A 24,484-nucleotide genomic window follows, 5' to 3' on the forward strand; every position below is an offset into this window, starting at 1 on the left:
AGGCCACGCCCTCCGGACCATCATCACGCCCACACGGCCCCAGGCCATGCCCACAAGGCCCCTCCAGGCCACGCCCTCCGGACCACGATCATGGCCCAGGCCACACCCACAGGGCATTAGGCCACCCCCTCCGGCCCACGATCACGCCCACGCGGCCCCAGGCCACGCCCTCCAGGCCACGGCCACGCCCGCACGGCCCAGGCCACACCCACAGGGCACTAGGCCACGCCCTCCGGGCCATGGCCACGCCCACACGGCCCCAGGCCACGCCCACGGGACCCCCCAGGCCAATGCCCCCTGTCAGTGGTCTTTCCGATTCTCATTGCAGCATTTCTAGTGACATCGTTCAGTGCTCAGAACTTAAGATGAAACACGCCCGCTCCCCCACGCCCATCACCCGGTTTCCCCGTTAGAGGGATGCTCCTCCACCTGTCTGACCTGGACGAGTTCTGGGGCCTCCATCACAGAGCCCGCCCAGAGACTGTTCTGGTGCCGGCGGAGGGGCCGAAAAGGCTTGTTGCTGCTGAGAGCGGGCCGTGGGTGGGGCCACTCGGGCTGGATAATGTCCCCTCAGCCTGAAACAAGTTTGTCCCCCCGTGAGCAGCCCCCAGCCCCCTCAGACAGGGCTGCTGCTGCCCGCAAGGCCTGCACCGCGGGCGCCGTGTCCTCCACCTTGGCCAAGGGGACACGGACATGACTGGGCACCTGCGGTGTGCCAGGCACTGGTACGCACCTGCTGTGGGATTCCACCTTTAATTCTTAGGCCAGCCTGTGGGGGCGGGTTGTTTCCTCGCCCCCCTCCCCATTTTAAGCATTTTGTTGAGGTACGATTGGCATGGTGTAGACCGTATCAACGTGCGAAGTTCGAGGAGTTTTGACACGAGCAGAGAAGCAACGAACTGGCCCGTCTGCCCCGGTCCCATCCTGCCCTGTACCCCCAACAGCGCTATCTGCTTTCCGTATCTGAGGGTTTCTTTGCTTCTACGGTTTTGCACAGTGGGGGTGACCGGCGGTCTGTCTGTCTTCTGTCGCTCGACAGCACTCTTCTGAGGTCCCTCCACATCGCTGTGTGGTGTCTGCATGTTGCTCTTTATGTCAGGGTCCCGGGGCCCTGGGTGGGTGCGTCCCATGTCGTTTACCTGGTCATCTGGTGATGGGCACCGCCGAGAGGAGACTCAGTAACCCGCCCCAAATGAAGTGGAGGAAATGTCAAGAAAGGAAAATGAGTCAAGAACTTTCTACACTTTGCTTTCTTGGTGCACAGCGGCCTCCCTGCAGGAACCCCGCTTCTGGGTCTCGAGGTCTCACCGGGGCGCATGGCAGCTTTGCCGGGGGCTCTCAAAGGGGCCACGGAGCCACCAGTGTCCAGAATCCCAGCACGGAAGTCCCACATGTGGTGGGTGAAGAAGGGTGTGGATCCCTTCCTATAAACAAAAGGCGGAATCGGTTCCTAGTCTAAGCAGATACGTCTTCTTTCAGGAGAGCAGCTAAGTGCCCCCGCCAAGCAACAGTGCAGAGACAGGCTGGGTCGGAACCCAGTTGTGCCGAGCCCCACAGAGGCAGGCTGGGTCGGAACCCAGTTATGCCGAGCCCCACAGAGGCAGGCTGGGTCGGAACCCAGTTGTGCCGAGCCCCACAAAGGCAGGCTGGGTCGGAACCCAGTTGTGCCGAGCCCCACAAAGGCAGGCTGGGTCGGAACCCAGTTGTGCCGAGCCCCACAGAGGCAGGCTGGGTCGGAACCCAGTTGTGCCGAGCCCCACAGAGGCAGGCTGGGTCAGAATCCAGTTGTGCTGAGCCCCACAAAAGTCTTTGTACTTTGCAGTAAATCTCCATGGACACATCTCATACATCCTAGAAGGTACACACATCCGTGGGTTTCTACAAGGGGAACCCACCTACCTAAACACCTCTAGGACAAGACACAGACTGTGAGCAGCTCTGGGAGCCCCTCCTGTTCCCTCCCAGCCACTCAGCCCCACATCTTTCAAGTGACTCTTTTTCCTGCTACGCAGGCCTGGGTCTGGCTGGGTAGGCACAAGGCCTCTACCCACACGTGGTGGACACAGCGTCCAGTTTAAATGTGCACGAGGGTAAGAAGGGTCCCCAGAGCTGTGGCTGGACACCTTCAGGCCACTCCTGAGCGATGGTGGCTCCCCAGCATTCCAGCCCCACCTGAGAGCCACCCACACCAGATCCATCCAGATGGGGGAAGGACGGTAAGAGTCCTGTTCTTCCGGACCCTCCTCCCTGCCGTGCAAAGGCCTGGAACACTCCCGGTCCCCATGCTCAGCCCTCGAGCCACATGCTTTCCAGCTCCACAGAGACCAGGTTCTCGCTCGGGGTCGCCCGTCCTGCCCCCACCCCCCCCCCCCCCGAGGTCCCCGGAGTTGGAGGCGGTGGCCCCAGAGTGGCAGGGAAGCAGGTTCTCCTGGGCTGACTCTGGCCCCCACCTTCTCCCCGCCGTCTACCGAGACGTCATCGCTGAGACGAGAAAGGGCTCATGTCCCCTCCTCCCCCTCCCCCTCCCCCGTCCAAGTGCGGGGGTGACCTAGTGACCGCTCACCTGCACTGCCCTCTGACTCAGCATCAGACATCTGATCTTACCCACATTTCCTGTTTAATACTCCCAAGCCCATGAGCAGGCACTACCGGGGCCCTCATTCAGGTGGGGAAACCGAGGCACAAGGAGGTGAAACACCACACCGATTTTGCACCTCTGGGCAGTGTTCCGGGCCCCACCCTGGCTGCTCCTTCAGAAACCAGATTTGGATGTCTGACGAGGACAGTGCTGTGCACTCAAGAAATGCCTTTCTCTCTGAGCAAAGCCAGCTTAGGCTCTTAGCTTAGCAAATCCCAGGGCTCCGGCCAACAGGATCAGATAGATTGTCCCCCTGAAAGTGGGGCTGCCTCCTCGGTTATGGCTGCACTGTGTGTCGGGGGGTCGCTGATGAACTGCGTCAACACGCAGGCGAGACCACAGACTGACCTTTCCCAGACTGTCCTCACAGCAATTCCCCAGCACCGGCTCGGGGATCATGAGGTCAGGGGCAGGAAGAGAGAGGCAGGCGATCCAGACGGAGACTCCCGTGTGCCGGCGGGGCGCGGCGGGAGCCCCTGCACCGGCCCCCCATCTCCTCTGGACGGCTGCCCATGGAGACTGCCCACCAGACACGGAGACTGCGGCTAGAAGGGCCTGCCAGGCTCACGTCAGGAGTCCATGGGGAGCGAGAGCGTGGCCAGAAGACTCGGGAGCCTCGTGACTGCCATGCGGGCAGGGCGCGCAGCCGCACGAAAGGAGACCCCTCGTCTGGGGAACTGGCCGTTTGCACAGCTGGGAGGGGGCTTCTGGCTGCTGCACTCCCCGGGCTCTTGAGGGTCTCTCCACCAAACAGACAAGTTACTGAACACAAGATTCTACCGGTAAATACACACGAGCGCCATCGCGCCCCTGACCGGCGGGGGCCTCTGGCAACAAATCAGCGTGCCGCCTGGTCAGCAAGAGGTGCCTGCTTTCTGAATGACTTGTTTCATCGAGACATGATTCGGGCGCCGTGAAATTCATTAACTTTTCTGGGCAACAAAATGACCAGGGCGTTTTATTCTTTAAGTAACTGCCTATACATATGGGTTAGATCGAGTTAAATTTGCCCCACCCTATTTTTTTATGAAACTCATCATTTTGAAGTGTGCCATTCAGTGGCTTTTGGTACATTCGTCACGTCGTGCCACAGCCCCGCTGATCTCCGCACGCTATCCTCACCCCAAAAAGGAGCCCGTCCCTGTTAGTCACCCCCAGCTCCCGCCTCCCCCAGCCCCCGAGCCACCAATATTTCTGTGGGATACACTTCACGTCAACAGCATCTGACAACACGTGGTGTTCCGTGTCTGGCTTCTCTCACGGCACACGCGTTTCCGTGGTTCGTCTGCAGCGAAGTGCGTGTTGGGGCTTCACCCCTTCTAAGGGTACGTAGCGTTCCATGCGGTGCGTGGACCACGCTCTGTTTGCCCGCTCACCGCCGGATGGACGTGCAGACTGCCTCCACTCTTCGGCCTCTGTGACCGGGGCTGCTGTGGCCCCCGTGTGCAGCACGCTGTGGACACGTGCCCACGTCTCTTGGGTGCAGAACTGCTGTGTGGTGTGGCCGTTCTGTGCCTAAGTTTTTAAGAAGCCCCCAAACTGGTTTCCGCGGCGGCCTCCCCAGTTTGTGCCCCACCAGCTCCGTCCGGGGCCGCGGTCTCTCCCCATCCTCCGCAACACCTGTAAACGCCTGTTCTCTTGAGCAAACCCAGCCTGGTGGGTAAGAAGGGGCGTCTCTGTGGACTCCACCGCATTCCCCTGACGACCGATGGTGTGGAGCATCTTCCCACGTCCCTGTTGGCCCCTCGCGTCTTTGCAGTATCTGTTGAACTCCCTTCCCGTGTGTCAGTTGGATTATTCAGCTTTTTACGCCTGAGGCGCTCCTCACATGTGCCACAGGCAGACCCTTCTCGGATGTGCGATTCGCAGACATCCCCTCCCGCCGTGGACTGTCCACGCTTCCTTTATGCCTTTAAGCCTCTGAGCGTTGACTCTAGAGTTTCCGTCGAGGCCGTCCCGTCTCCCACAGCTGTGTGGCCTCGGGCCGCTCAGCCCCCCTCCGTGGGCCTCCGTGTCCCGTACCACGGGGTTGCAGCAATGGGAGATCTGGGCTGCGCAAGTCCGACAGACGGTGTGGACGCGGGAGGCCCGGGCGGGCATGCGGGAGGGCGGGCGTGGGACGCGCTGCTCCCTACTCACCCCTGTGTCTGTCTGCCGCCAGCCAACAACGTCTGCTTCTACGGCGAGTGTTCCTACTACTGCTCTACGGAGCACGCGCTGTGTGGGAAGCCCGACCAGATCGAGGGCTCACTGGCGGCCTTCCTGCCAGACCTGTCCCTGGCCAAGAGGAAGACGTGGCGGAACCCCTGGCGGCGCTCCTACCACAAGCGCAAGAAGGCAGAGTGAGTGCTGGGCAGGCCGAGCCCAGGCCCGGCCCACCTCCTCATTCTGACAGCGCTTTGCTCGGAGAGGCCTCGGGCCTGTCGAGGGCCACGGGGTGTGAAGGGGTGTCGGGGAAGGGAGGCGCGCCCAGCTCCGCCCACCTCCCCCCTCCTGACGCGGACGAGACCTCCGCTTTGTGAAAACATGGCGGGACGGGGCTTCCTCCCCCTGAGAATCAGAGGTTTCCCCCGCGGTGGTGCTGGCCAGCCCAGAAGCACAGGCTCTCAGTGTCCAAACTCGGCTTGCACTCCTTGCCCTTCCTGCCCCTCAGACGAGAGAGGTGGCCGTGGAGGTGTCTCTGTGGGCGTGGTGTCCAGGCTCTGTTTCCTAACAGCGACCCCCGCCCCGAAACCTGGCATCTGGGGCTGATGACGGCCTCCAGACATGGCTTGCTCACCTCCCAGCCCCGTACTCCCGTTAATGCAGCCTTGGCCAGAGGCGCTATTCTGTGGTGACGCCTCTCTGCACCCCCCGTCGTTGCTGCGGTAATCCCGCCGTGCTGAGCTGCTTTGGGCCTCCCTGTCCACACAGAGGAGGAACTCAGCCTTCTCACAGTGGCTCCCCTGCAGGTGGGAAGTGGACCCCGACTACTGCGAGGAGGTAAAGCAGACGCCCCCCTATGACAGCAGTCACCGTGTGCTGGACGTCATGGACATGACCATTTTTGACTTCCTCATGGGTATGTCGGCGGCCCCGGCCTGCACCCGGGGCTCCCACCCTGCACGTGACCGGCTGTGGCCACAGCACACGCTTTGCTCCGTTGTTTCGGCTCTGGTGTCACACAGGGGCGGGGGGGACAGCCCTGGGTTTTCAGCTTGCTTCTGTCCACAGGGAACATGGACCGTCATCACTATGAGACTTTTGAGAAGTTTGGGAATGAGACGTTTATCATCCACTTGGACAACGGAAGAGGGTGAGCTGTGTTCTTGCTCCTACAGACCCGGGGGGCCCAGACTGTGGCGGCGGGGAGGGCCATTCCCCAAGGACATTCTGTGTGTGATGCAGGGTGGGGGCCCCTGGCCTCTGGCTCCCGTCGGCAGGAAGTGCCTGTCGTGTTGCTCCTTCTGACCCTCAGGGGCAGTCACCCTGTGCACTGGGTCCTGCTATGTCCCCATGTTGCCCTGGGGAAACTGAGGCCCAGAGAGGGTGCTTGCCAGGAAGGACAGGGCCGTGAGGAGCCCTTTATGCCTCATGTGGATGTCTGGGACTGGCTGGCAGGGACAAACGGTCCTCCCTGCCCCCATTGTGGGGGCCTGTGGCCACTGCTGGCCGGAGCCACCAAGGAGGGCCATCTGCCTGATTAGCAGGCAGGGACACAGGACCTGCTCTCCCCAAATGGTTAAAGCTGCCACGAAAGCTATTCTCAGATGCCTCGGAGAAGTGGGCACCGGGCACCCGGACAGTTGGCATGTGGGGGCCGCGAGTTCCCAGCACAAAAGACGGCACTGGGCTGAGCTGACCACCGACTGCCTTCTCCACCCCGCCTGCCTAGGACCCTGCGTGTAAGAGCTCCTGCCCCACGCAGCGGCTAGCACGCTAGACTACCTTCCAGGACCTCCCTCATCCCAGGCCCTGCGTCCAGTGCCTGGCGTCCCAGCAGGGCACACGTGAGGTGCTCATTCCAGGGCCCTGGGTGTCCCCGGGGCTGCTCTGTGGTACCCTCGGCACGCAGGCGAAACCCTGGACAATTCTCCTCTTCTTTGGGCAGGTTTGGAAAATATTCCCACGATGAGCTGTCCATTCTGGTGCCTTTACAGCAATGCTGCAGGTAAGGCCTCTGCTGCCTGCCCCCTAGGGAGCCCCGGCCCGTCCCCAGGCTAAGCAGAAACCCCCAGTCCCTGCAGCATGCAGGCCAGAGCCCCAAGGCCCTTCCCAGCACACAGCCCACAGACCCCATAACGGCCCATCTTACGGCTGAAGACACTGGCGCCCGGACAGGGGTTCCGTCCCCAGCACTCTCTGCCACCCTCTTCGGGGCTCCCCACCGGATCCTCCTGTCAGGGCCAGGACAGCAGTCTGCGAGGCGCACTGGGTCTGCCCGGCCCCGGCAGGCGTGTGCCGCAGAGCCGAGCGCCGTCTCCCGGGGGGTCAGGCCGTCCCTCCCCGCCCTGCGTCTGCCCGTGTGCTGCCAGGCCTCACGTGGCCCCCTGCTCTGCCAGGCGGGACCCTCACCGTGGCGCCTCTGGCACACAGGGGCCTAGGCAAGCCGAGGACCAACCCGTGGCCTCCCCGCTCGGGGCCGACGCGGTCCCTCGTCCTGCCCCAGCGCCCCGCGCCCAGTCCTTAGAGGCCGGGCACCGCCTCCTGCGAGCTGGCGCCTGACCTCCCTCTCCCCTGCAGGGTCAGGAAGTCCACCTACCTGCGGCTGCAGCTTCTGGCCAAGGAGGAGTACAAGCTGAGCCTGCTGATGGCAGAGTCCCTCAGCAAGGACCGCGTGGCCCCCGTCCTGTACCAGCCTCACCTGGAGGCCCTGGACCGGAGGCTCCGCATTGTGCTGCAGGCCGTCAGGGACTGTGTGGAGAAGGACGGGCCGCACAGCGTGGTGGAGGACGACCTGGGCCCTGAGCACAGAGTCCCCCCCGGCAGGTAGTGACCGAGAGCCGCCGGCCTGCCACGGAGGAGGGACTCGTGCGTCCACACCCTGCGTTCAGTGACTTTGGGAACAGACAGGCCACTCCCAGAGTCCGGGAACCTTCGGCGGTGGGTCCGACAGGACACGTCGTATTCGTCCTCGAGACCGGAGGAGGTTGGGGAGCGGGCGCTCTGTGCTCACGGACGGAGGCGGCCTGGCGGCGGGGGCGACCCACCTTTTTTGTATGGAAAGGAAGCGTTTACGTACTATTTTGTATTTATACGTGGCGTGTATGTGCATAGACAGAGAGCGACGCCCACACACACGGACGCCAGCCCAGCTACCAAATGCACACGAGGGGGCAGAGCCCACGGGGCTGGACTCTCCCACCAAGTCTGCTCACATCTGGACCTAACTTGAAACAAACTCCCTTCTCCCCTCCTTCCTGGGGGCCCTGCAGCCGGACAGCCGACCGTCCCATCTCGGTGCCCGGGAGGCTCCTGATGGAACCACGGGCTGGTCGACAGACTCCTGGCTCCAGAGTGACGTAAATGACCACGTCTTCCATTTCTCAGAGCCGCTCGGCAGCACCGGGGACGTTCCCCGGCCGCTGAGGGTGCTGCTGCTGTTCTGACTTTGCTCTGATGGTTGATGTAAATACGTCACACGGGCCCCTCCGCGGGGCTCAGCAACAGGCTTAATTTTGCAGCATTTTTGTGGAATAGATTGCAATGTGGTAAAAGTGCAATAAAAATACAGCAAATGTGTATTGGGGTCCGGGTCCCTCACACCCTGAGCTCGGCTGCCTGCCCGCCCACCGTCCACAGAAGTCAGTCCTGGAGCTGGGAGCGCCCAGGGTGGCCTGGCGCCGTGGCTGGGAAGAGAGGCCCGTAGGCAAGCAGGAGGCGTGGGCCTGGGGGCAACCGCCCATCCCACTCCTGCTGTGGCAGGCACTGACAAAGCTGGGAGGGGGTCCCCGAAGACACGGGCTGGTCCCAGAGGGCGGCATCACATCTACACGGCACTGGCACCTGTGGGCACACCACGTTTGCCCCGCCCTGCTGGCCGCGGGGCCTGGAGGCTCCCCAGACCTTCTCCGTGTGCAGCACCGTGAGGGCAGAGGGCACTGTGACAGGCCAGCCCCGAGGCTTCCAAGGAGAGCACGCTACCGAGGGCTCACGTAAACCCTGCAGCATGAGAACGCCTGGGAGCAGAGGGCGCTGGAAATCAGAGCCCCCAGTGCCTCCTGGGCACCCCCTCTTATGCTCCCAGCCCCACTGCTGCCCCAGGACCATCACTTTCCGTGTGCTCGGCACCTTGCAAAGCAGCCGAAATGAACTGTTACTGGTCTCTAAAGCAACATGGCAAGGTCGATTTTCTTTTCCTCGTTTCACAGATGGGGAAACTGAGGCTCCGTGAGGGTCTGGCACTGGGCCCCAAAGTCAGTTCAGGTTCCCAGAATGGCCAGCTGTTCACTGGGGGGCAGGAGGGCTCCTCCACATCCCTGAGCCCCACCCGGGCCGCGCTCAGGTGCGGGAGGCCTGCCCACAGCCCAGCCACAAAAGAGCCTTAGGCTGCAAGGAAGTAAACGGGGGACGTGGCTCCCACTCCCTGCCTAGCACAGGCTTCCAGCCCGGCGCTCGCCCGATGGCCGGCACCCGCGTACCTCTGGCCCTGCCCGCCACCCTTCTCCGGTCTCCCGCTTCGGTCCCTGTCTCTGCCACGTGGGGAGGAGTAGAGTGCCCAGGAGGGCCTGCTGTGGTTCCACGAGAGGGAGCAGACAGCTCCGTGGCCCGGACGGTGCGTCCCCCCCATCCCAGGCCTCCCCGAGGGAACGGAGTGCTGGTGTCACGGCCTCTGACTCAGGGTCAGTCAATGCTGCACACGGCTCCAGCACGGCCCCCCCCCCCGCCCCCGTCCAACCACCGTTGGTCCAGTACGGTTGGCCGGGCAGCTTCTGCAGGACCCGCTGTTGACCCAGCGGACATCACCAGAGGTGACCAACCCATGCGTACGGCACAAACTAGGCCACTCCAGACAGGGACGGATGGGGAAGGGACAGAGGTAGGAGAGACCCTGCTCCCAAGTTCCTGGGTGGAGGCCTGACCCCCAGTGTAAGTGCATTTGGAGATGGACCTTTAAGGGGGCAGTAAGGTTGAGTGAGGTCAAGAGCTGGGGCCCCAATCCGCTAGGACTGGCCTCCTCGTAAGAGGAGGGGAGTCTTCCTCCCCGCACATGCAGAGGACGGGCCACGTGGGGACAGGCAGGAGACAGCCACCTGCAGGCCAGCAGGGGACCCACCAGGAGCCGCACCTGCTCTAAGAGCCCGTGCGTAAGCTGCCTGGCATGTGGGGCTCCTGGGGCGCCTGTGGCATAACAGGAAATACACTTTTGGTCTTTTTTCTTGGGTCCCAACACAGAACCCCCAGGTCTTTTGGAGCTTCCTGAGCAAAGACAGAAGGAAAAAGGTGACCGGAAAGAGTGAGCGTGTGGTTGTCACACAGATTCAGGTCTGGGCCCGTCTCTGTGGCCCGGACTCCTCTTGGTCCAGGACGGGGCACACCCTTGCACGTGGGGGTTCCCCTTCTCAGCGCGAACGTCCCCGGCAAACGGGTAGGTTCCACTCCACTTCAGAGTATCTCCTGTGTCTGCTGACTCTCAAAACAACCAGCTCGAAATAATCCTCACGCCCAAGAGGCCCATCTCGGGGTGACATAATCTGCCGCCCTTCAAAAGCCAGGCAGCATCACGGGAACCAGAACGCGCAGGTGCCTCAGAGAAAGCCCAGCGCAGGCTGGCAGTGAGAGCAGACTGTGGGCACAGGGACGTCCCTGTTCACCCAGGCTCAGCTCAGGACACGGCGTGACAAAGCGGGGATTCGCAGCCACAGAGCAGGGGGTCAGTGGGCTGGAAATTACTAAGGAGGCATGGGGTCAGGATTCTTGCTGAAGCGGGCCAGGGGGACCAGACACCCCCTGGGGGATGGGGACCCGATCCGCCATCCAGGGCGAGGCTCTCACTAACCTGACTTAGAAGGGTCCTTGTTAAAATCGGCCAGTGCGAAGCCGACGCACAAGTCCGAAGGCCGAGGCCACTTGGGAAGAGGGCGTCTCAGGCAGAAAGGAGGCTCCTCGTCCCTGCGACACAGGGAAGCACTTTCCCAAGGCTCAGCCACTGGGATACGACGGGCACGACGCCAGAAGCCACATTCCCTCAACGGCCCAGCAGGCCGACCGCCCACCGAGGAGCCCACCGGGCCCGGGTGAGGACACGGGCCCTGAACAGCCTGTGCCCAGGAGGACGTGCCAGAGGATGCACCAGCAGACCAGGAAGAAAATCAAGACGGGGGGGAAAGCAGGAACAGGGAGGGATGCCAGCCTGGTTCAGTGGGCAGGACGGGGGCGGGAGGGCCGTGTCCAGGAAGACGTGGAAAAACGAGGAACCAGCTCTTTCTGCAGAAGAGACAACAGCACAGCCCAGCCGGTGACGAGCACCTTCCGGGAACCAGGCAGACAGGAAAGGCCGTTCTGTCCAGAGGATCAGCTCCTCGGGAGAGGATGTACAATTACGGGAACTCACGACTCAGCTCTGTGTGGTTTTTACAGACATGCCCAACCTTATTGTTCCAAAGAAAGCACAGGTGGTCTAACCGAGGCGGGCCGGGGCCGGGGAGGACGTGGTCTGAGAGCTAAGCCCTCTCTGCAAGACGCAAAGTCGACAGGTGTTAGGTGAAATTTAAAATATAAAGTTTAACATACGCCTGTCAAGCATGGAGGTAACACAAAAATGCAAGCGAGCACATCCAGGGAAATAGGCGGGATTCCCCAGGGACGCGGTGGTAGAAGCAGGAGGGAAGGAGCAGACTCTGCTGTTCTGTGCGGCCTGATCGTGGGGTTACGTAAGGCTTCGTAAGGTGCGCCCATCAGCTACTTGGGCACACGTCCGGAATGCGGGTGAAGATACAGGGGGAGGAGGTGGGGTCAGAGGCTGGGCTGCGGGCCTGGAGGCCGTAGGGTCAGCACCGCCCGAGAGGACCCCCCCGCCCAACTATGCCATTTTACAGCTGTCACAACTGAGTCCCCGACCGGAGAAATGACTTTCCTGAATCCGACACGGTGAGCGAGAGATGTTCGGGGCCTGGATCGGCCAGACCCTTAGACGCAGGAGACCCTCTTTCTGTCTTTAAACTCAGACCACACCTTGCCCCTACACACCGTCAGCTGCTGAGAGAGAACACAGACCCGACACCCAGACCGGCCTGTCCCGGGACTCCTATGAGACCTCGTGGGGTGGAGAGAGGCGGGGGCAGAGGGAGCCGGTCCTGAACAAGATAAAGAGAAAGGGCTTTCCACAAAACTCCTCTTGGTACAAGTCGGGTCTCCTGGGGGCGTCACCCAGCCTGCCGGGTCCACAGACTGGACAGAATTTTCAAGAGGGGCCCAGGAGAAAGTGCGGGCGAGAGCTCAAACATGATGTAAACGGAAACAAAAACAAAAAAAGGGGTGGGGGGTGGGGGGGTCAAAACCGGTGCCCCCTCAGTGCGCCGGGGGACTCATTCTGGAGAAGTGAGGGGCAGGCGGGAGGCGGGGGGTGGGGGACACCCAGACAGAGGCCGCAGGCTCTTGGCTTGGACCACTACCCAAATTAAAGTAAGTAAATAAGCAAGGAAACCAATATGTAAAGAGGGACCCTCACGAGGGGACAACATGGCTGCAGTGGGGCTTAGTAGTGCAGGTGGGTGGACCCCCTCTTGTTCCCAGGCCCCCCCATCCAGAAGCCTGAGATGCACGAACAGCAAAGGACACCCCCGTGGCCCACAGAAGGGTGACAAAGGAGCCTCACGGGCTGCAGGACTCCTCCCCCACCCCGGTGGCCCCCACAGTGTACCTGGCACCCGGTCACCTGGGAGTAAGCTGAATGCACAGACCCCTGGGGCCAGAGCCCCAAAGGCCAAGCCCCCAGGCAGAGGAGCTGTCCTCACCCCTCTGGGACAGGGTGAACACGGTACCCAGCTCCCAGGTGGCCCGGCCACAGTGCCTTGCCCCAGGGGCTCCCACCTGCCCTCACACGTCCCTCCCACAGCCTGGCCAGTCTCCCAGGGAAAACTCCTCCACGTGTCCCTGAGGGACACCGCTCCCAGAGGGACCTTAACAGAAGAGGCGAGCAGAGGAGGCCTCGAGCAGCCTCCGCCTGGGTGTGGGCTGTGGTGGGCGGTGAAGGAAGACACGCCTCTGACCCCAGAGTCCCCGCGTCGCGAGGAGGGCCCCAGTGCGCAGAGGGCTCTCCCCACTCTGCTTGCAGCTGGCCCTGGGAAGGAGGGGGCTCAGAGCCCGCTGGCAGCTGCCCGCCTGGGAACTGGGTACGGTGTCCACCCCGTCTCAGTGGGGTGAGGACAGCTCCTGGCCTGGCGGTCTGAACGGGAACAGTGGGCTGAAACCTTTAAAGAGGCCAACCGCAGGTCAGACCGGATGGGGTACAGCAGGTGCGGGGCCCGGACCAGGCTAGCCTGCAGTAGGAGACAACTCCCCACCACTGGCCGCCGTGGCCAGATTTGTCCCGCGGTCACCATCGTTCGGGAAAGGCCCCAGGAAAGGCCTGGGGAGGCCTGCACCAAGGACACTCCCCATGCCCGGCCCACTTGCGCCACCTGGAGGAGAGCCCGCGAACGGCAAGACCCGCTCTAAAAGGCAGTGACCCCAATCCAGGACCTCAGAGTGGAGGGGCCGTGGGGACGCTCATCTGCCTGGCAGGTGGGTCCTCAGCCAGCCACCTGAGCACCAACCAGGCCCGCCTGTCCTACAGCGACCAGGACTCGGTGGCCCTAGGCAAGGGGCCTCTTCATTGTCCCAGGAGGATCGGTACGGTGCCTGCCACTCAAAAACTACCCCCGAATGGATGAATTATCCTCACCGAGAGTTGAGTGGAAGTTCTGTGCACCGGTAAACACATACAGACACTCTCGTCAACACAGAAGAAGTCTGGGGCTCATGGGGAGGGCAATGGAAGCTATGGACACACCACCTCCATGGTGCCACAGGGCTTTTGCACAGCCTCCCATCCTAGCGCTCTCTGCCCCACACCAACCATATTTTCGTCCATTCCCATTCTTTTTTTTTCGCAATATATGAAATTTATTGTCAAATTGGTTTCCATACAACACCCAGTGCTCACCCCAAAAGGTGCCCTCCTCAATACCCATCCCCCACCCTCCCCTCCCTCCCACCCCCCATCAACCCTCAGTTTGTTCTCAGTTTTTAAGAGTCTCTTATGCTTTGGCTCTCTCCCACTCTAACCTCTTTTTTTTTCTTCCTCTCCCCCATGGGTTTCTGTTACGTTTCTCAGGATCCACATAAGAGTGAAACCATATGGTATCTGTCTTTCTCTGTATGGCTTATTTCACTTAGCATCACACTCTCCAGTTCCATCCACGTTGCTACAAAAGGCCAGATTTCATTCTTTCTCATTGCCATGTAGTACTCCATTGTGTATATAAACCACAATTTCTTTATCCATTCATCAGTTGATGGACATTTAGGCTCTTTCCAGAATTTGGCCATTGTTGAGAGTGCTGCTATAAACACTGGGATACAAGTGCCCCTGTGCATCAGTACTCCTGGATCCCTTGGGTAAATTCCTAGCAGTGCTATTGCTGGGTCATAGGGTAGGTCTATTTTTAATTTTCTGAGGAACCTCCACACTGTTTTCCAGAGCGGCTGCACCAATTTGCATTCCCACCAACAGTGCAAGAGAGTTCCCGTTTCTCCACATCCTCTCCAGCATCTATAGTCTCTTGATTTGTTCATTTTGGCCACTCTGACTGGCGTGAGGTGATATCTGAGTGTGGTTTTGATTTGTATTTCCGTGATGAGGAGCGACATTGAGCATCTTTTTGTGTGCCTGTTGGCCATCCGGATGTCTTCTTTAGAGAAGTGTCTATTCATGTTTTCTGCCCATTTCTTCACTGGGTTATTTGTTTTTCAGGTGTGGAGTTTGGTGAGCTCTTTATAGATTTTGGATACTAGCCCTTTGTCGGATATGTCATTTGAAAATATCTTTTCCCATTCCGTTGGTTGCCTTTTAGTTTTGTTGGTTGTTTTCTTTGCTGTGCAGAAGCTTTTTATCTTCATAAGGTCCCAGTAATTCATTTTTGCTTTTAATTCCCTTGCCTTTGGGGATATGTCGAGTAAGAGATTGCTACGGCTGAGGTCAGAGGGGTCTTTTCCTGCTTTTTCCTCTAGGGTTTGGATGGTTTCCTGTCTCACATTCAGGTCCTTTATCCATTTTGAGTTTATTTTTGTGAATGGTGTGAGAAAGTGGTCTAGTTTCATTCTTCTACATGTTGCTGCCCAGTTCTCCCAGCACCATTTGTTAAAGAGACTGTCTTTTTTCCATTGGATATTCTTTCCTGCTTTGTCAGAGATTAGTTGGCCATACGTTTGTGGGTCTAGTTCTGGGGTTTCTATTCTATTCCATTGGTCTATGTGTCTGTTTTTGTGCCAATACCATGCTGCCTTGATGATGACAGCTTTGTAGTAGAGGCTAAAGTCTGGGATTGTGATGCCTCCTGCTTTGGTCTTCTTCTTCAAAATTACTTTGGCTATTCGGGGCCTTTTGTGGTTCCATATGAATTTTAGGATTGCTTGTTCTAGTTTCGAGAAGAATGCTGGTGCAATTTTGATTGGGATTGCACTGAATGTGTAGATAGCTTTGGGTAGCATTGACATTTTGACAATATTTATTCTTCCAATCCATGAGCAGGGAATGTCTTTCCATTTCTTTATATCTTCTTCAATTACCTTCATAAGCTTTCTATAGTTTTCAGCATACAGATCTTTTACATCTTTGGTAAGGTTTATTCCTAGGTATTTTATGCTTCTTGGTGCAATTGTGAATGGGATCAGTTTCTTTATTTGTCTTTCTGTTGCTTCATTGTTAGTGTCTAAGAATGCAACTGATTTCTGTACATTGATTTTGTATCCTGCGACTTTGCTGAATTCATGCATCACTTCTAGCAGACTTTTGGTGGGGTCTATCAGGTTTTCCATGTATAATATCATGTCATCTGCAGAAAGCGAAAGCTTGACTTCATCTTTGCCAATTTTGATGCTGTTCAAACATTCCATCGGTGGAGGGGAGTACCCTGGTCCTTCTCCCGAGTGCCTCAGTATGTCCTGTCACAGGGCTCCTCCCTCTTTTTGAGACTCCCTGCTCCCCCACTGGGCTGGGAATGGAGACCATCTACTCCCCCACTAGGCTGGGATTGCTTTCTGCTCCGCCTGGCTCCCAGCACATAGTAAGTCCTCACTGAACATTTCAGATGAGCAACGTCGCGTGGTTCAGTCCCCACCAACCCCCCCCCCCAGCCCCCCCGCTTGTCTTGTGCACTGAACTTGTAACATTCCTCCAAGGCACCTCCCTCTCCCACACTGAGCCCTGGCACCCGCCGGCTGGGTCCTCAGCACTAGTTGATTCTCTACTCCACGCCATCCCCACTGCTGGAGTCAAGGGTTCCCACTTCTCATGGTAGTAGCAGCCTCCGTGTGGGCGCCGTGTGGTCCACGCCTCCTGCTGTTCACGCCCCTGTGGGCCCCCGCAAGGTGGCACCCAGGTTGGTCTGAGAGGCCAGTAGAATACAGGTCACTTCCAAATCTAGGGTACAGAAGACACTAGGCTTCTGCCTCTCCTTCTCTCAGATCTCCTGTGCAGGGGAAGTTACCCGCCTTGTTGGGAGTGGCTTGATGGACAGGCCTGCGTGGCGAGGACCTGAGCGCCCCACCCCCACCCCTGCCAGCAGCTGGCACCAGACAGCAGGCATGGGGGAGGCTTCTTGGAACGGGAGCCCCTAAGAGCCTGCAGATGACACAACCCTGGGTGACACCTTAACTGCAGCCTCATGAGAGACCCCGAGTGAAACCAGTCAGCTAAGCCACAGCAGATTTGACTCTCAGAAACCCTGCAAGACGTCAGATGTTTGTTAGCTTAAGGCACTCAGCGTAGATAACAAAATACACTGTGTCAAAACTTTTACGTTAATTGCAAAACCTTTTCCATCCATGCACAGTTGCTCAAAGCTGGCTTGTCAGGAGCAGAGGGGCTCACCCTGTCTACATTCCTACTCGTAGCTAGCTATCCCTGTTTCTAGTGAGCTACTGCATCCGTCCTTGCAATGAGCAAAACGTAGGACAGTCTGTTCTCCACCACAGCACACTCTGCAATATGCCTGCAGCCTGCTGGCAGCCTCACGGTCAGAGGCAGGCCTTCCTTCGTTCTACTGGACCTGTGGCTCCTCCGTAGGGAGTGGTTCCCTTGCGAGCCTCCGTCCTGTGACTCGAGCAGATCTGACCTTGCTTCCAGGCACCAGGGCTGGCATTTCCAGGGCAAGAAATGCAATCCCCCGGCTGCAATGGTTGGAGGACAGCGGTGACCCTAGGCAGCCAGTGGGAAGCGACACAAGGCATTTCCTGAGCCATCACAGAGGGGCTCTCCGTGGGCAGGAGCGAGCGTGAGGCACACCCTCCCCCTTTGGGGGCAGGATTTATGGAATTAGCTATGTTCTTTCTTTGGCTAAAGTGTGGGGTTCCAGGGTCCATGCATCACCCACTGGAAGCTGGGAGCAAAAAAACTAAATCCCCCCCCCTCCTGGCTCCAGGGGGCTCCAGCAAAGCCACTCAGAAAACAGTGCGAGCTGCCGTGTGCGTGCCGCTCGGAGAACTTCTCACAAGGTCAGGAACGTGGCACACACCCACCACCACCAGCTGAGCAGGAGCAAGCCTTGAAGGCAGATTCTGCCCTTTCAGGTTGGCACCTGATTTTAAGGAAACTTGGACCCGTAGAGTGAGGTTCCTGAAATTATTTGAGTTTAAAATATGACTTATACGCGAATTCTGACAGATTCAACATTCTTTTAATTTTTTTTTTACATTTATTTATTTTTGAGAGACAGAGAAACAGAGCACACATGGGGAGGGGCAGAGAGAGGAGGAGACAGAATCCAAAGCAGGCTCCAGGCTCCGAGCCGTCGGCACAGAGCCCCACGCGGGGCTCGAACCCACAAACCGTGAGATCGTGACCTGAGCCGAAGTCGGACGCTCGACCGACTGAGCCACCCAGGCGCCCCACATTCAACATTCTTTACCATGAAAAATCGAATCCTTGAAGAATACTACGTGTTAGTATGGTTCCCGCCTTCCGAAATCGAAAGGATATGTTCCAGCACGTGATTTTTTATTTTCATACCTTTCTCTACCTTTTAAACTTTCTGTAACAACTTGCAATCATGAGCAAGCTGTAACAAGATGCTCCGGAGACCCTCTGAAAGCCCTGTGTTCCCCTCCCCCTCCCCACCCTCTTTCCCTCTGCTCCAAATACGAGTTGATCAAGCACTGCGTTGCCACTCTGGGTGTGGTGGTGAGGCCCACCGAGGCGCTGACGCTGGTCTCGGACAGGGTTCCCGCGGCTGGTGCCCCGAGGTTCCCTGCACACTCCCGTTCCGTGTCCTCCCACAGCCCCCTGGACACACGTGTGGGCGTGCCCCAGGCCGCCTTCTGACACCCACAGCTGTCACCTTCCTGGAGGGCCTGGGTTCAAACCCCCTCCCCACCACACACAGATAGCGTGACGTGGGGGGACACTGTGAGCCAGGAATGGCCAGGAGGGTTACTCGAGGGTCCGTCCTGAGAAGTAAGTCAGTTAATGTACGTAAAAAAAAAAATCTTAGGACATTGCCGGTCCACGTGTGCTGCCGATGTTACTATCATGAGTAGTGTTTTCAGGACGTTTTGGCTCAAGATCAGAGAACCCTTCCTTCTCACTGCCAGGCCCCGAATAAATAAGTTAATTTTCAGGTAAGTCAAGCACGTGTTTCAGAATTCTAAGACCCCCAAATCTGTTAGAAAATTTCCCAACTGACCAACCAGTACTTCCTGCGCAATCGACCAACAACGCATGTCGTTCCTTTAATGCTCCGAAGGCTCCCCGCCTGCCCCCTGCGACCTCAGGAGGAAAGTCCAAGACGGGGTCTCCCAGCACCTCGGTGGAGGTGGGGTGAGGGACCCTGCAGGCTTCTCCCTTTCCAGGCGGCTCCCTGACCAGACCGACACCTGCCGCCGCCCCCCCTGCCGGCCAGAGCGGGGAGGGGCCGCTGTGCCCAGGTGAGCAGGTGCTCTGCCCTCAGACAGGCCCGTTTCCCTGGAACCTCGGTTCTGTGACCGCCCAGAAACAGCCGTGACTCAGCAGTTTCACTGGCAAGTGGGGGGCGAGCGAAGCCACTCAGTTTGTGACAACTGGTTCCACAACAACAGAAACAGCGATCAACGTGAATTCACGTAGTGCGCTTATTACACCAGAAACGCACGGTCCTTGTCAAAACTAAGCTTCTATGGCCGGTTCTCTCCCCAGAGATCACCAGTGTCGTCGCGTAGGGCCACTCGTTCCGCGTCTTTTTTTGAGAGGGGCGAAAGGCACGACTGATGCCCTGACCAGGCCACGTGCCAGTCCACGCAGAGCCGTGAACGGATTGAGTGAGTGATACACAGAGAACTCAGAGCAGTCCTGGCCCACGAGAGTTGTTGAGAAGACGGTCCTTGTGACCGCTGGGCATTTATATGCATGTACGGGCCCAAACGAAACAGGTGGCCATGTCTGGCTTAGCTTCTCGTGGGAGGCGTCAGACTGAAGGCAGGTTCAGCCGGTTGCTCTGAGAACTGTGCTCTCCCTGGTGGTGGCTTCTGTCTGTCGCGAGCTCAAATGGACTGCTCGTCCTCACTGGTGGGTTTCAAAGCATCTGGCAGGTGACTGGGATGCTGGCTCCCGGATCCCAAGGGATGAGCCAGAACGAGACTACGAGCCAGGTCCCCAGGCAAGGTCTCAGACCCACAGACGCTGAAGGGTGATCTGGTTTGCACCTCCAAACACAGACTCCACCAGAACCGGCCAACCGGTCGTCGCAGCATCCTGCCAGGACGGTCTGGGACCACATCACGCTCCACGTGAAGGAGCCCGGACGGCAGCTGGGAAGGACGGCCGCACCACGTCATGCTATTCTGACGCCGTTCTGCATCAGGTCCCGGAAGTGACACACAGAGAGAGCGTGGGTCTTTGAGAATGCCAGCTCTTGAGTTCCAACTGGTTTCAAACTCGGGCTCTGCTCTTCAGCAGCTGCGGGCCTGGGATCATTGTCATCTGTTTCTCTACAGGCCGGCATGTGGCCTTTCGGGGGAAAGGGATCGTTTTCAGAGGATGGGCCAGCACACATGGGTGTGTAAAGGGCTAGGTGTGTGGCCCCGGCCTGGAGGAGACGGCTCCCCACGAGAGGTGAGGCAAAAGGGGAACATGGGGGTTCTGGGTTCCTCCAGCTCAGGGACCCCACCCCACCCCCACCCCTTGTGGGGTTAGGGTTTGCGGTGGCCACAGGAGCCATTCGCTGAGATTTGGAAGGCTGGAGTGAAGTGGCCACCGTTGTTCCATGCTTGTCCATCAAATGTGTGACAAAGGCTTCAAGGTCCTTAGCGTAAGCCTCAGTGAGCAGGGTCCCTGTTGCTGGCTGACCTCGCTGGCCGGGACGGGGCAGGCCTGGAGCTCTGCCAGCTGCTACCGCGTCTGTGTCCACTGCTCCTGCCTGACTGTGGGGCTCCCGGGAGAGCAAGTCTCAAACCCAGCTGAGAATGTGCCCGAGCCTGACGGGAGGGAGGGAGAGAAGGACAGAGACCAGAACAGGGCTGGCAGGGGGCACGCCTAGACACGGAGATTCGGCAGAGAAAACCCCCAGCCGGGCAGGGGCAAGGGGAGTCCCTGTCTTTGGCACCCGCTAGTGACCGCTCTGTCTCGAGCGTGCTCCTCATGGGTGGCCCCTTCGGGCCTCAGTGCCGTGATGATAGTGGGGGTGGGGGTAGGCAGAGGGTCTCCAGGACCACTGCAGGGTTATGTAGTTAAACTTTTTATTTTGAGGTAATTGTAGATTCCACACGTCACAAGAAATAAAACAGAGATCCCGTGGACCCTTCACCCGGTTCCCCCTACGGTGACATCTTGCGGAACTCCAGGCACAATCCCGTAACCAAGGCCCCCGCATTGACACAGTCAGGACCCGCACAGCGTGTCAAGGCCACAGGGGCCCCTCCCTCCTGCCTGGACCCCCCCCCCCCAGCCTCTGGAAACCACTATCTGTTCTCCGTTTCTCCGTTTCGTCGTATAAACGGCAGCATGTAGTCTGTGAGCCCTTGAGACTGGCTTGTGCGCTCAGCTGGAGACCCTTCCAGGCTGTTGCTGTGTCAACGGCGGGCTCCCTGGCTGAGGGGCCCTGTGGCGTGGAGGGACCGCAGCCTGTGTAACCACTTCCCTGTCCGAGGACGTGCAGGGGTGTGACAAAAAGAGCTGCTGTGAACACGTGTGTACAGGTGTTTGTGCAAATCTCAGTTTCCATGTCTCTGGGATAAATGCTCAGAGTGTAATCGCCGGCTAAGACTGCGGTCACTTTCGTGTTTTAACAAACTGCCGAAACGTTTTCAGGAGGGGCTACGCCCTCTTGTGCTCCCGCAGTCCAGCCTCTGTAATTCTGACATCTGATAGGACGACGCGGAGCCATCGAACGTGTTTGAGCCCCAGGCTGCTTCCCATCCCAAGCAGAAGCCAGCCGTGGCACCAAAGCTAGGAGGCGCGAGGGCACAGCCCCCTGGGTGCGCTGGGGGACCAGCTGCACCTCGCAGGCCTGCCCGCCCCTCTTCGCCAGGGGCAGCAGGGGCCCTCATGGCGCCAACCGGCCAGACGGAACACAGGTCATTTCCGAGCTAAAAGTCTGCTTTGAAGGGAGGATTTTCTGGATGAAGACTATCCAGGCTTCCTGGCCTCAGGCAGATTCACAGACATGGGCCAATGCAGAACTCTGCGGAGTTTTCACGGAAATGCCTCTGGTGGCAGTCCACGTCCACTGAGAACACCCCATCCTCCACCCCCCCACCAAGCCCACCAAGATCCCACCTCGTTTTTCCCCCCTAAAGTTCCCACACCTTGTCTTCTTTTGTGCACGAATCACGACTCTGGAGCTGAAGGGCTGGCTTAGCTGTGAAGTGTGCTCCCGGGACCGCAAGCTCTGGGCACCCAGCGCTCAGGGGCTCCCTTATAGCACAGGCCCGAACCCCTTGCTGGGCCCCCCGCAGAAGGCACCCTTGTGCGCAGGGAGAGACGGTGCCGCTGGGACACGGGGCCTTGGAGGAGATGCTGGACCCCGTGTCTCTGACCTGGCTGTGACCCAGTGCTCCAGGCAGGGACGCACCAGCTGGACCCAAACTACCCTGCCTGGACCTGCTGCCTGGGGCAGAAGGAGGCGGCCCGGCGGGTGCTGGAGGGCAGCGACAGCTCTCACCCTCTCTGTGGCCTGGCTCCTGGCTCTGGCAACCCAAGAGTCCACTCTGGTGATCGGTTCCCGGGAGGAGCCTAGGGGTCCCCCTACGCGCCCAGGGCGCACAGACCCGGGAGCTCTGAGGAGACGTCCACCAGTGCAGGGAGCCCGCGAGGAGCCCCAGCTCGGGCTCGGGACTGTGGTGTGGGAGGGCTGCCCAGCGACTCTGCCTGGAACTCTGGGGCCCAGCGGAGGGAGCCGGAGCGCGGCGACGCGAAGCGGCGGGGGCGGGAGGCGGGAGTGGCGCCCCGCCCGTCAGACCACCCGGCGTGCACCTATCCCTCCTCCCTGGGTCCGTGGGCCGGTCAGAGGGTCACCAAAAGCCCCGCTCCGCAACCCTCCGCAGCTTTGCCGGTGGCTGGGGCCTCCCCCGCGCTGGGATTGGATGCGAGGGAACGGGGTGGGCGCGGGCGGGGGACCCCAGAAGCCCAGGTTCCCCGCTCGGGCGGAGAGCAGCCCACAGTGCAGACGCTGCTGGCGCGCGTCCAGCAGGACCTCAGCAAAGACCCGGCGGGCTGGCGGACGGCACGGAGGAGGCGGCAACTGCCACGGTGGCCCCCGCGGGTGCCGGGCGCGCCAAGATGTTTGACAGCTCGCAGTATCCCTACAATTGCTTCAATTATGACGCCGACGACTACCCGGTGGGCAGCTCCGACGAGCAGAAGCGGCTCACGAGGCCCGCGTACAGGTGACCCGGGGCCGGGGGGGTAGGAGCCTGGGGGCCAGCAACCTTCTTCTCTAGGACGCGCCTGGGACGCGGGATGGCTGTCTTCTCGGGGCGGGGCAGTGCCGGGAGAAGGGACGCGTCTGCACGTTTAGAAGTAGCCAGAAAGGCTCTCTCCGCCTCCCTGAAGAAACTCCCAAGTGTGAGGGAGAGCTTCTGGGGTCTGGGCAGAGGCGGGGAGCGGGGAGCTCCAGGGTTCAAGCTCCCCAACAACCCCAAGCGCCCTGGGGGCAGAGGCGCGCGCCCTCCGGAGGGGCCCCTGGCGCAGGGAAAGGCTGGCCAGAGGGGCCTCCAGGCGCTGGGGGCGGCCTCCGCCTCAGCCCCGGGTGGCCCCATGCGCCCCTATTTGCAGCTACATCGCGCTGATCGCCATGGCCATCCAGCAGAGCCCCTCGGGCAGGGTGACCCTGTCCGGCATCTACGACTTCATCACGCGCAAGTTCCCCTACTACCGAGCCAACCAGCGCGCCTGGCAGAACTCCATCCGCCACAACCTGTCCCTCAACAGCTGCTTCGTGAAGGTGAGCCCCCATCGCCCCCCCCCCACCCCCCGCTCCCCGGAGTGGCCCCTGGGTGTCGTCGGCCTGGGGACTCCTGGGCCAAGTCCTTCCTGGCTGGGGGCGGGGATGGACTGTAGAGCAGCAAGCCTCCAATCTGCCCCGTGAGCGGCGCCACCCACCCCAAGGTCAGGCACCTGCCCCAGGGGGGGGCTTACCCTGGAGCCCTAGGCGGAGCCAGACGCCTGGAGGGGCGGGCGGGAGCGCTCCGGGAGCCAGCCCCTCCCCCCCGCGGAGCCCCGCCCTCTCCCGCAGGTGCCTCGGACGGAGGGCCACGAGAAGGGCAAGGGTAACTACTGGACGCTGGCGGCCGGCTGCGAGTCGCTGCTGGACCTCTTCGAGAACGGCAACTATCGCAGACGGCGCCGGCGCCGCGGCCCCAAGCGCGAGGGGGCGGGGCAGGCGCGTGCGGGGGGCGCGGGGGGGCCGCAGGGGCCCCCTGAGCCAGCCCCAGGCCAGCCCCCCGCCCCTGCCAGCCCGGCTGCCCTGGGGAAGGCGGAGCACAGGGGCATCAAGTTCAGCATTGACTACATCCTGTCCGCGCCGGGCCCTTTCCCGGGGCTCAAGGGTCCCTACGGCCAGCAGGAGGGCAGAACCCCGCGGCTGGAGGCCCAGCAAATGAACCTCCACCTGTGGACGATATGAGGCCGGGCTGGCGCCCGGTCGGTCCCGGGGCTTCCGGGCGATTTCGGCCCCCACCTCCAGCCAAGAAGCCAGGTTTTGCCACATCCCGCTAGCTTCCCCGGACTCGTGTTCCGTGCCGAACACCAGCATGGGCTGGAGGGCCAAGAGGTCAGTCTTCTGGCTTCATCCTTCCCAAGTTCCCTTGCAGGAAGACCCATGGGGTCCCGCCCTAGGTTCACTGAGCAGCCCCACTCTGCGGGATATGAATACAGGTTCGGGGCCACACTCGCTCACAGACAAGGCAGCACCTCATCCCTCTGTCTTCTGAGAACTGGCTGCACAGACCCCACACCCTGGAAGCTGCCCGTGAGCTCTGGATGCAGATGGCGAGGTGGGTGGGCATCTTCCCAGAGCTAGAAGTGCAAACGGTGAAACCAGATATTCCTTGACCCCATGAATGTCGTCCCCGAGTTTCTGACGGTGGCCCTGTTATGGACGATGTGATCGGAAGTTTAAGCGCATCTCGTGTTGCGGACAGAATATCCAACGATTGCTTCAGAAATCCCGTGCACTGTTTTATACAGGAAAGAAG

The 24,484-nt window shown here is 60.0% G+C and overlaps 2 protein-coding genes across 4 annotated transcripts in view; both read left to right on the forward strand.

The window, feature by feature from the left end:
• The window catches only part of FAM20C (FAM20C golgi associated secretory pathway kinase), a 47,862-nt gene extending 39,503 nt beyond the window's left edge, over positions 1 to 8,359 (forward strand). The window contains exons 6-10 of the mRNA XM_042921586.1: positions 4,800 to 4,980; positions 5,590 to 5,699; positions 5,852 to 5,933; positions 6,729 to 6,788; positions 7,361 to 8,359. Coding sequence (XP_042777520.1) covers positions 4,800 to 4,980; positions 5,590 to 5,699; positions 5,852 to 5,933; positions 6,729 to 6,788; positions 7,361 to 7,610 — 683 coding nt within the window. The 3' untranslated portion in view covers positions 7,611 to 8,359. The remainder of the gene's footprint in view (positions 1 to 4,799; positions 4,981 to 5,589; positions 5,700 to 5,851; positions 5,934 to 6,728; positions 6,789 to 7,360) is intronic.
• Positions 8,360 to 22,325: 13,966 nt separating this feature from the next.
• FOXL3 (forkhead box L3) lies at positions 22,326 to 24,249 on the forward strand. 3 transcript variants are annotated; one of them, XM_042922793.1, is made up of 4 exons: positions 22,422 to 22,675; positions 23,064 to 23,232; positions 23,524 to 24,060; positions 24,165 to 24,249. In XM_042922793.1, the coding sequence occupies exons 1-3, from the start codon at positions 22,569 to 22,571 to the stop codon at positions 23,911 to 23,913; spliced, it is 666 nt and encodes a 221-aa protein (XP_042778727.1). In that variant the 5' UTR covers positions 22,422 to 22,568; the 3' UTR covers positions 23,914 to 24,060; positions 24,165 to 24,249. The 3 variants fall into 3 exon arrangements, with proteins under 3 accessions (XP_042778729.1, XP_042778727.1, XP_042778728.1); XM_042922795.1 differs by having other exon boundaries at positions 22,326 to 22,675; positions 23,524 to 24,194; XM_042922794.1 differs by lacking the exon at positions 22,422 to 22,675 and adding an exon at positions 22,717 to 22,853 and having other exon boundaries at positions 23,524 to 24,194.
• Positions 24,250 to 24,484: the final 235 nt, after the last annotated feature.

Source organism: Panthera leo, chromosome E3 (genome assembly GCF_018350215.1).
Source record: "Panthera leo isolate Ple1 chromosome E3, P.leo_Ple1_pat1.1, whole genome shotgun sequence".
Lineage (NCBI taxonomy): Eukaryota > Metazoa > Chordata > Mammalia > Carnivora > Felidae > Panthera > Panthera leo.

Excerpts from the sequence above, each read along its gene's own strand:
- FOXL3 (XM_042922795.1), top strand. The coding sequence starts at position 22,569 with ATGTTTGACAGCTCGCAGTATCCCTACAATTGCTTCAATTATGACGCC. Across the intron at positions 22,676-23,063 it reads CTCACGAGGCCCGCGTACAG|CTACATCGCGCTGATCGCCA; the intron begins GTGACCCGGGGC and ends CCCTATTTGCAG. Across the intron at positions 23,233-23,523 it reads TCAACAGCTGCTTCGTGAAG|GTGCCTCGGACGGAGGGCCA; the intron begins GTGAGCCCCCAT and ends CCTCTCCCGCAG.